At 45.3% G+C, this 9,233-nt stretch overlaps 3 protein-coding genes across 4 annotated transcripts in view; 1 reads left to right on the top strand and 2 right to left on the bottom strand.

The window, feature by feature from the left end:
- Positions 1-1,681: 1,681 nt before the first annotated feature.
- Positions 1,682-3,622, top strand: LOC119278767. Its single transcript, XM_037560120.1, has 4 exons — positions 1,682-1,918; positions 2,037-2,082; positions 3,126-3,206; positions 3,349-3,622. Exons 1-3 carry the CDS (start codon positions 1,751-1,753, stop codon positions 3,179-3,181), a joined length of 270 nt encoding a protein of 89 aa, XP_037416017.1. The 5' UTR covers positions 1,682-1,750; the 3' UTR covers positions 3,182-3,206; positions 3,349-3,622.
- Positions 3,623-3,632: 10 nt separating this feature from the next.
- LOC119278755 (peptide methionine sulfoxide reductase B5-like) lies at positions 3,633-6,672 on the bottom strand. 2 transcript variants are annotated; one of them, XM_037560102.1, is made up of 3 exons: positions 6,267-6,672; positions 4,176-4,359; positions 3,633-4,085 (listed from the first exon to the last, which is right to left on the bottom strand). In XM_037560102.1, exons 1-3 carry the CDS (start codon positions 6,593-6,595, stop codon positions 3,924-3,926), a joined length of 675 nt encoding a protein of 224 aa, XP_037415999.1. In that variant the 5' UTR covers positions 6,596-6,672; the 3' UTR covers positions 3,633-3,923. The 2 variants fall into 2 exon arrangements, with proteins under 2 accessions (XP_037415999.1, XP_037416006.1); XM_037560109.1 differs by having other exon boundaries at positions 4,203-4,359; positions 6,267-6,655.
- Positions 6,673-7,464: 792 nt separating this feature from the next.
- LOC119353708 (transcription termination factor MTERF4, chloroplastic-like) overlaps positions 7,465-9,233 on the bottom strand; it is a 98,510-nt gene continuing 96,741 nt past the window's right edge. Inside the window, exon 3 of the mRNA XM_037620363.1 lies at positions 7,465-9,227. Coding sequence (XP_037476260.1) covers positions 7,890-9,227 — 1,338 coding nt within the window. The 3' untranslated portion in view covers positions 7,465-7,889. The remainder of the gene's footprint in view (positions 9,228-9,233) is intronic.

Genomic DNA, 9,233 nt, shown 5'->3' with positions numbered 1-9,233 from the left:
GTCCTACGAGATGTGGAATTTATCTGTGCAGGCAACTCAAAGATTGAGATGTGCTATGACGTTCTATCACCTTAAGCAATTGCTCTTCGACACGGCTTAATACTTGCTCATGTGCCAGCTGTAACAAGCTTCTGAGAAACTCAATGAATGATGGAGGAAGATCAATGGGACCTGCAGCTGCGATTGTTGATGATTGCTACCATCTAGCTTGTGACTTCCCTAACACTAATTTTGTGCTTTGCTTTAGAGAATGAAATGAGGTTGCTCATGAGCTAGCGTAGAGCCAAGGGCCACTGTTGTAATTCCTTCCTTGATGAGCCTCCTGTTGACCTCATTCCTCACTTACTAGATGATGTAACTCTAACTGAAGTTCAATAATGAGAGGGACTTTTATAAAAACAACCTACATGAGAACTACCCCTTTCTAAAAGAAAGAAGCAATGCAAAAGTAGCTATCCAGAGAGAAACATGACACAAAATGATCAGTAAAAATATTACAACAAAAATCATACTAGTCTTCTTCTTCTGCCGATTGATTGCCGCTCGCCAGAGATTAAAAAATCAGACTGAACCAACAGTAAAGGAAAGAGACACCTACAAACACCCTCGCCATACCAGGCTTTAAATACTACAATAGCCACTCGCTACTTGCAACGAGATCTAGAAGTCGCTGAAGAAGCATCGGTTGGAGCATCAACCCGTGTAGTACAGGCATGCAATCCATCACCACCGGCCAGAGAGTTGAAGAAATCTGACCATGCCGCAGAACAACACGGAAGAAGATGTTGAAGGCATCGCACCAGTAGCCAACCAATTGCTCTCCTTGGTAGACACACCAACTGCCAAGATCCGAGAAGAACTAACAGATATGATGACACAATCTCTCACAAACCCTTCATCGGCATCGGATCAGATATCGTCGAGGTAGGGAGAGATCAGAGAGACCTTATTCAAACATGACATTGTTGTCACCACCTCGTCGACACCGCCAGGGAATAGAACCTAAGAGAAAGACAAATGAGATAGGCGGGTTCCAACTCCTCTTACCGTCAACAAGGCCGCCGGACAGGAGAAAAGGAGGGGGCCCGAGGCAGCGGCTAGGGTTGGAAAAACTTAGTATATGCACAAAAAATGCTCGTAACCACATATGAGGGTTGATGCCACACATTCGGTTCTCAATTCAATTCTTATTTTCTCCTAAGAAGAGGCAAGATAATCTTATAGAGTAGAGCTATCCCACTTTCAATAGGTCAAGTAGATCATTTTTAAGCCACGACACTCAAAAGTCAGGACAATATGGCAGTAATTAGGCTTATGTGGAAGTGAGATATCATACCAATACCATTGTATTTATATTTAAATTGAATAAAGTCTTCAGGGTTTTTTTTTTGCGGGAATCTTCAGGGGTTTTCTTTTTCATCGAATCTTCAGGTTATTGGTAGGCCATGTGTGAGTACATGTGAGTATGTGTGCAGCGTGTACGTGTTGCGTTTATATGTTATAATCAAGGTTTTTTTCAACCGCAAAAAAAGAAAGAAAGTATATTTTTTAGGTGCGTGTAGAGGAATCTACGGAAGCGTATTCTTTCATTGCACAAATCAAACAATGTTTACGCTTTCGAGGCAACGGAAGCCGAACAAGCAAACAGAGTTGCCCTTTGCCGTGAACCGGAGACTCGAAGCCGACCGACCGAATTCACGAGGCGACTGGTCGAAGGTGCCACCAAACCAACTGCCGAAACCTGGTTCGAATGGGTTCTTCCTCGAGCAACGCCAGGGAAGCGGCGGCGGCGGCGCCACCGCCACCACCACCTCCTCCTGCTGCGCCGCCGGCCCCCCTCCACGTGATGGACGCGGACGAGGACGACGAGAGCGTGAAGCAGCTCAACGAGTGCGCCGCCCTCTACCTCTCCCTCCAGGCACCGCCCTGAGCCCCCCTCGCCTTCTCCCCCTGTTCCTGACCTCTGCTGCTGCACGCGAATCTCTTCTTTGCTCCATCAAACCTTTGATTCCGCTCTTCCCTTGGCTCGTTTGCAGGACTGCCTCTCCGAGTCCGACCGCAACTGGAAGGCCTGCCAAGCACGTAAGCATCGCCGCAGATTTTCCCCTCGCTTTTTCTTCCTCGTAGATGCCAATTCCGTTGCGGCTTACCGAGGTGGTAACCCACCCTGCTTTTGGGGCTAACTTTGTTGTTCAATGTTTTGGAATTAAGCAAAACCTGGACCTGTTTAAGTGTTATACGTTCGAGATTCAGGTTGAACTGCCTTTGAAGCAAAAACTGTAAAGGATTTAAGTAGTACAGATGTGGATTCAGAAATCCTTATAATTCCTCATTTTATAAAATTCTATCTAGAAGAGAAGCAGTGCTATATGGGATAGAAGAGATGTTGGTACCTTCCCTTGCTCTATCACATTGCCCAGTTTAGCGTTGTTATAGCCAGTGCTAGCATACCAAATGCTGAACACTTTTCAAAAAAAGAAATGCTGAAATGCTACCCAGAACCAGAACCATCCAAGATAAATCATGAGGTAACGACGTCTGGTCAGTATATCTTCTGGCATGTGTGGTGCCAGTTATATGACTACATGTGCTGAAATTCATCATGTTTGTGCTTGACAATAACGTGTGGCATCCTACATTGAATTTTTAAAAGAAGTTGATCATGCCTGAGGCTTTCTCCCATGTTCGTCAGCATCAGGCATTAAGATTAAATTTAGAACCCATCTCATATCATGTTTGGGATTATATAGAAATGGTACTAGTAACAATAACTTGCAGCCACATGTGGTTTTATTGTTTATGGGAGATTTGTTGCCATAAGGAGATGTTCACTCAAGGGGTAACCCAAGGGGAGATGTTGCAATTTCAGGTACCTTATGAGGTGCTCAAATAAATTAACAAATGTAGATGTTGCGATTTCAGGTACCTTATGTGGTGCTCAAATAAATGAACAAATGTAGCTTTTTTTTAAGGAAGAAGAGAGGGAGGTTCCCGCTTTGATGGTTATATTCATACATATTTTCTGTTGTCTTGTACACTAAATAACATTCATAAACTGAAGTTGTCATCACTTCAAATTCTTAGATGATCTAACCAGCCTTTTTGTCACCTCCGGTCAAATGCAGATGTACAAGCCTTGAAAGCATGTGAGGCGAGCAGAAACAAAAATCAGAAAACATGAAATACTTTCATGTGCCTTCGTACAGGTACATAAGCATAGTACATAACTACATATACTAATGATTAAAGCTTATGAAACCTAGTAGTGCACTTTGTTTCCAAATATTATGCTATTGCTTTTGCAGTTGGCATCAAACTGAACCTACATATTTGCTTTCATATCATCAGGCTGCATGCTGAAGGCATCTCACTCGTATCATCTTCGTGAAGACAAAAGCGCAACGTGTCCATTTCTCAGCTGTTGATGCAGAATATTTGCAACATCACAAATTGTAGTGTGCTTCGACCGAGACGTGGACGATCAGATTGCTTTTATTTGCAACAACCACTACACTAGATTGGATGTTTCAAATATTACTTGTCATTTCTAATAAATGTCGGCAGTTTTGACATATTTGCCAAACAGACTATTAATTGCCAATCAAAGTATTATTGCTGCACAGGAACTGGTGTATTGCGGATAATCACTAAGATATTATGTTGGGCACAAAGGGAAACAACGTGAGCTGCATTCTTCAGGCGGCTTTATTTTTAAATGTACATCTCACTATTAATTTCCACAGGGAAAACAAAACCTAGAATTTACACATGTAACAGTATATACTGCCAAAATTAGCAGCGAGCATCGGTACTTGGGGCTTGCATTATTGTCAAAAGTACTGAGTTCTGACATCCAGCAGTCACTATGATGGTTGCACAAAAGATTTTGTTTCCATTTCTCATATAGATGTTCATCAGCTCAGTCAACTAGCCTCTTCAGAGGCCGGAACGAACTTGAGTGAGATACTGTTGACGCAGTGTCGCTCATCAGTCGGCGTGTTGAACCCCTCCCCTTTGAACACATGCCCCAGATGCCCATCACAAGCAGCACATGTGATCTCAACTCGCCTCCCATCAGGATCCGCCTAGAGTATTAAACGATGAAATGTCACCGCCGTCAGCATCAGGGCATGGAATGCATAGAGGAGAAGAAAGGCATCGGTTCCTAGTCAAACCACTGGGAATGTATGAGAGAATCGTACTGTCCGTTTTATGGCTCCAGGAAATCCTTCATAGAATGCTGGCCAACCACACCCTGAGTTGAACTTCGTAGATGATTTGTACAAGGGGGTTCCGCAGCCAGCACATCCGTAAATACCCTCACTGAAGAACTTGTCATATTCACCTGTTCCAGGATACCTGAAACAAATATAGTCAAATGAAAATTTATCATACGTAAGCTCTTTTTTTTCACAATTACGCTATTGTTAGTTTAACAGACTACCATATGTAAGATGGCATAGACAAGTATTTTTTTTCGAAACGGAACCATAGCATAGACAAGTATTTTTTTTCAAAACGGAACCATAGGCCAGTATATAGGGCAGCACAAAATGCTGGAGTGGATGTAGGATATGGACTAGATACAGTCAGCTCACATGCCATTCCAGTATCAAACCAAACTTATGTATGTATTTGGTTGAATTGCAGTTTCCAGATTAATCAACAGATATACAAAAACAATGTGAAGTAATAATTGATTTGTGATAAAGCACCTATCCATATTTCTCAAGCTTCATATTGTAAATTACTAGATATTCTGATAGTTCACCTAATGAACCTGTCCCTGCTTCAAGAACAGGTAAAAATTTAACTTGCTATACTAGACCGTGTCGGCAATACATAAACAGATCTGTTAAGAAAAGTACAATACATAATAATGAAATCTGGCTGCTGCTATTGTAGACTAGAATGTTATTAGAAAAAAAATATTTTGTAGTTTCTATTGAGATCTTGACAGCAAACTTAAAATACCAAGTATATTTTTTGTTGGGTAGCATTTGTGTCCTGATTTTTTTTGTCAAAACAACCTTTTTACTTGCTATTTTGGATCCATACAGTCATTTGTGCAAGCGGTTCTCCAACTTTGTGGAAAAGAAATTTCTAGTTCGCTCTCAAATTGGTTTCCTGGAATTTGGTTGTGGTTTTGGAATAAGCCTAGCCTCGGGAAGTGGTAACACACAATACACTATGGTAATTAATTTCACTATAATAACTTTACACACCCTTGTTATGTGGTTGTTCCCAATGTCATGTTGGAGTATAATGCTTCATTAACTGATTAATAAAAACATGCGCAGTAGGAAGGTACATACTAAAGACTGGAAAAAGGGTCTAAATAGTAGAGACACCAATCTTGCAGTCATGTTGTCCTGTTTCAATAAGAAAACATAGTACACGACTTAATCTTGTGAACAACCATCGGTATGTATTGCGGTAGTACATGGGCTTAATATTCATGAAAAGGGTGTATCTAGATTCTAAAGACACCAATCTGGCAGTCATGTTTCAATAACAAAGCACACTGCATGACTCGGACAATCTTGTGAGCCAAGTTGCAATTGCTATGCAGGATAGGAACAGGACAAACTTGTATCAGATAAAATGGATGCCTATTTTCTTGACTCTTGCTTTCCTAACTGCTTCAGAAGTTTTTGCAAACCAGCCAGGCCTCCTTTGGTTCATAGGATAGGAATATCATAGGACTCTCAGTTCTATAGCAAATGTGATGTCATTTGATTCATAGGAATGGAATGTTTCCAGTAGGTCTGAGCTAATGTTTTTTTCTCCTTTGAAATGTGAAGGATAGGAACCAATCCTACATAGGAATATGAATCCATTCCCACAAACCAAAGGGCTCTAAAGGAAAATTTCCTATAGGAATTCCTACAGATTTTTCTTGTGAACCAAAGGAGGACTCAACGTTTGTGACCTGTTAAATCATCGATGCATTGCAACTAGGATAGGAGTAGGACTTGTACAGTAGTAGTGTGCATGCCAGTACTGGTGGCAACCCAGGTTAGCTAGACATGTTCAAGTACGGTTCAGTACATACTGATTCGCAGTTGATCACACTGACGAATTGATGTGTAAATTTACAATGAAAATGGAGCATTGTTTGTTGATCGGGACAGAAAGCGATGGTAGATACCATCATATTCTTTGTATGGTAAAAGCGCAGACGAACCCACATAGTAATTAATTCCATGAGGAAAGCAGATAACAAGCCCGAGAAAAGATGAAGCATGTGCTGCTGCTGTTCTTACTCGGTGCCCTTGCGGCGGAGGATGCGGAACTGCTCCGGCGTGAGGACGGCCTCCCACTCCTCCTCCGACTTCTGCACGGGCCCCGGCGCGGGCGCCGACGACGACATCGCCACCACGGCGCCCGGCAACCGCCGTCCGGCTGGGCAGTAGGCCCGCGCCCGCGAGCACGAGAGGGGGAGGGAGAGGGAGGCGGCGGGGCGGGCGGACGACGCGGCGGCGGAGGAGGAGCGGGCGAGGAGGAGGGACGGGAGCGCGGAGAGGGGCTGCGTGGCCGGGTGGGCGTGGGGGGACGCCATCCTCAGCTTGAGCAGATGCTGGACTCCGCCCATTTCCCTTTCTCCTTTTCAGGCAGCTGTGGCGCAAGGGGGGAAGGGATCCCCGTTCGTTTTCTGGTCGTGATTTCTGATAAGGTTTCTGTAGAACGGGCCAGCTCTGTTCGGTTGGCACTTGGCAGCAATTTCTCCAGATGGGGTGGCTACTGGAACTGAAGTGTTTCCAATAAAATTCTTTGCGTGCGTTCCAGGCAGAGGATTCCAGTTTTGTGATGGAAACATACCAAGGGCTCCTTTGATTCACAGGGTTTGAGAAGTGTAGGAATAGGAAACATACAGGAACATGATGTACTGTCAACTGAAATCCTACGTCAGGTAGCAAAACAGAGGATTTTTTCCATGAAGTCCAACCTCATGCTTGTTTTCCTGTGAAAATGAACTAAGAAGTTTCTATAGGATTGGTTCCTGAGGAATGCAATCCAGTGAATCAAACAGCACGTAAAGGAAAACTTCTAGAGGGTGTCAATCCTGTAAAATTCCTATGCAAATCCTATGAATCAAAGGAGGCCCAAATTCCAAACCAAGCGGCGCAGGCAGACTGACCAGTAACTCTGGACTGGAGTATCCACCATCTGGAAACTGGAGTAGTGGTGTTTTTCTCTCCAGGCATACTGAAAGGGGGTCCGCAACTTTTGTGTTCAACTTGAGACAACTTATGCAAATCCTAGTATAAACTTTGGAATTTCCAAAGCCACATGTTGTATTTGAAATCTCTATCGATCCACACACAACATAGTCAAATCCTGGTGACAACATATCTCCCCATTGCACAGTCGTAATCCAGTACATCAAAATGCATGAATATAGATTGGCAGACCAAAAACAAGTGGCATTAAGAGGAGGATCATATCTGATGCACTTCTGTCTGAAAAAACTGGGCTTGTAACATCGGAATTTGTTCACTGTTTGCTCAGCTTTCTACATCTACGCATACACATGAGATAGCTGCAAAATGTGCCAGTAACAAGGATGGATGCTGCATCACTTCCCTGTTAAACAAGCAATGTGTGAAATATCTGAATATATTGGAACTCTAAGCTACAATTTGGTTTATCAAGCACATCCTTCAAAAATGACAATCTAGTGATCACTACTGCATCATATACAACAGAGCATCAAGCTACAGACGTAAATGCAAGTTTGTCAGCTAACAGTTGATACTACTCCCTCCGTTCGGAATTACTTGTCGCAGAAATAGATGTATCTAGACGTATTTTAGTTCTAGATACATCCATATCCGAGACAAGTAATTCCGAATGGAGGGAGTAGATACTACGAACTGGGAAGGGGATTATTCGATGAACTCATCATCGGTCTCGTCATAATCGCTATCCACTTCCATATCCTCATCATCCTCATCTTGTACTTGCTCCACAAACCTATCTTTGTCAAAGGAATTATCATCCTCCATTTCTTCAACTCCAATTGTGTCATACTTCATACGCTCGTCGAATTTCGCATCAGAGCAGTTGAGCAGCCATGCGAGAGAGCATGTGAACCCCTTCTTAGCCACAATCTCATGCCGATATCTTATAGTGGATTCAAGGCCATATGTAAAGAACGCCGGGAACTCAACCAGCTCCTCCAAATCCCTCTCCATTTCATTCTTAAAGTACTCGAAGTTCATCTTCATTATATCCATGTTCAGTGCGAGCAATTGGGGGCACCCCACGACCATCTTGCTCACCTGAGACAGCAAGAAGCCACAGCCTGTGAGGAAGTTGACATGCTTTAGAACCGCAGCTCGCCCAAGGCTAATAGCTTGTGGCATCCTCTCGACGACTCTTCCGAAATCATCACCGCTGACCAAAATGCTGGACTCAAACAAGCTCTGCTGCTCAACAAGCTTCTCTCGCAGCTCAACCCCAAGAACATCAGGGTACTGTATCACAATGGATGCCAGCGCCTCCTTCCTGACCCCAAACTCCAGAAGCGCCTCAATGTTAGGCTTGACCCTTTCCTCCAACCCAAACCCGAGGACATACGGCTTCTTCTCGATCATTCTTGCAACGGCTAGCCTCTGCAGGCCAATGCCTTGAAGGTGTTCGACGAAAGGCTTAATGATCTTCCCCACCCGCATGCCCAGCACCTCAGGGAAGCGCGTGATGACGCCGCCGATCTGCCGCCTGGCGACGCCGATGCCGACGAGGTAGGCGACGGAGGTGCTCATGGTGCCCTCGAGCTTGAAGCCGAGGAGCTCCGGGTAGCGCTCGAGCACGCGCGGCACGTCGCCGGGCTTGACGTCCATCCCCTGGAGGTACTTGACGACGGGCGCCAGGTCGACGACGATGCTGGCGTGGAGCACCTGCGGGTAGCGGCGGAGCAGGTGCGGGAGCTCGTCGCGGCGGACGCCGATCTTGCCGAGGTAGTCGAGGACGGGGACCATGTTCTTGCGGACGCTGCAGCCGAGGGCGAGCGGGTAGGCGGCGAGGTCGTCGGGGCCGAGGCCGAGGGAGCGGAGGAACTCGACGCGCTCCCGCATGACGTCGACGGTGACGGGGAGCTCGAGGCCGGCGAGCTCGCCCGGGTCGACGCCGAGGGAGACGAGGAAGGCGTCGACGTCGGCGCGGCGCGCGGCGCGGTCGCGCTCCATGGTGAGGAGGCTGGGGCGGGCGTAGAGGGAGGAGGGCTGGGG

The sequence above is a fragment of the Triticum dicoccoides genome, chromosome 1A, assembly GCF_002162155.2.
Source record: "Triticum dicoccoides isolate Atlit2015 ecotype Zavitan chromosome 1A, WEW_v2.0, whole genome shotgun sequence".
NCBI lineage: Eukaryota > Viridiplantae > Streptophyta > Magnoliopsida > Poales > Poaceae > Triticum > Triticum dicoccoides.
Note: the sequence above shows the minus strand (reverse complement) of the source record. Positions and strands in the feature narration are given on the sequence as shown.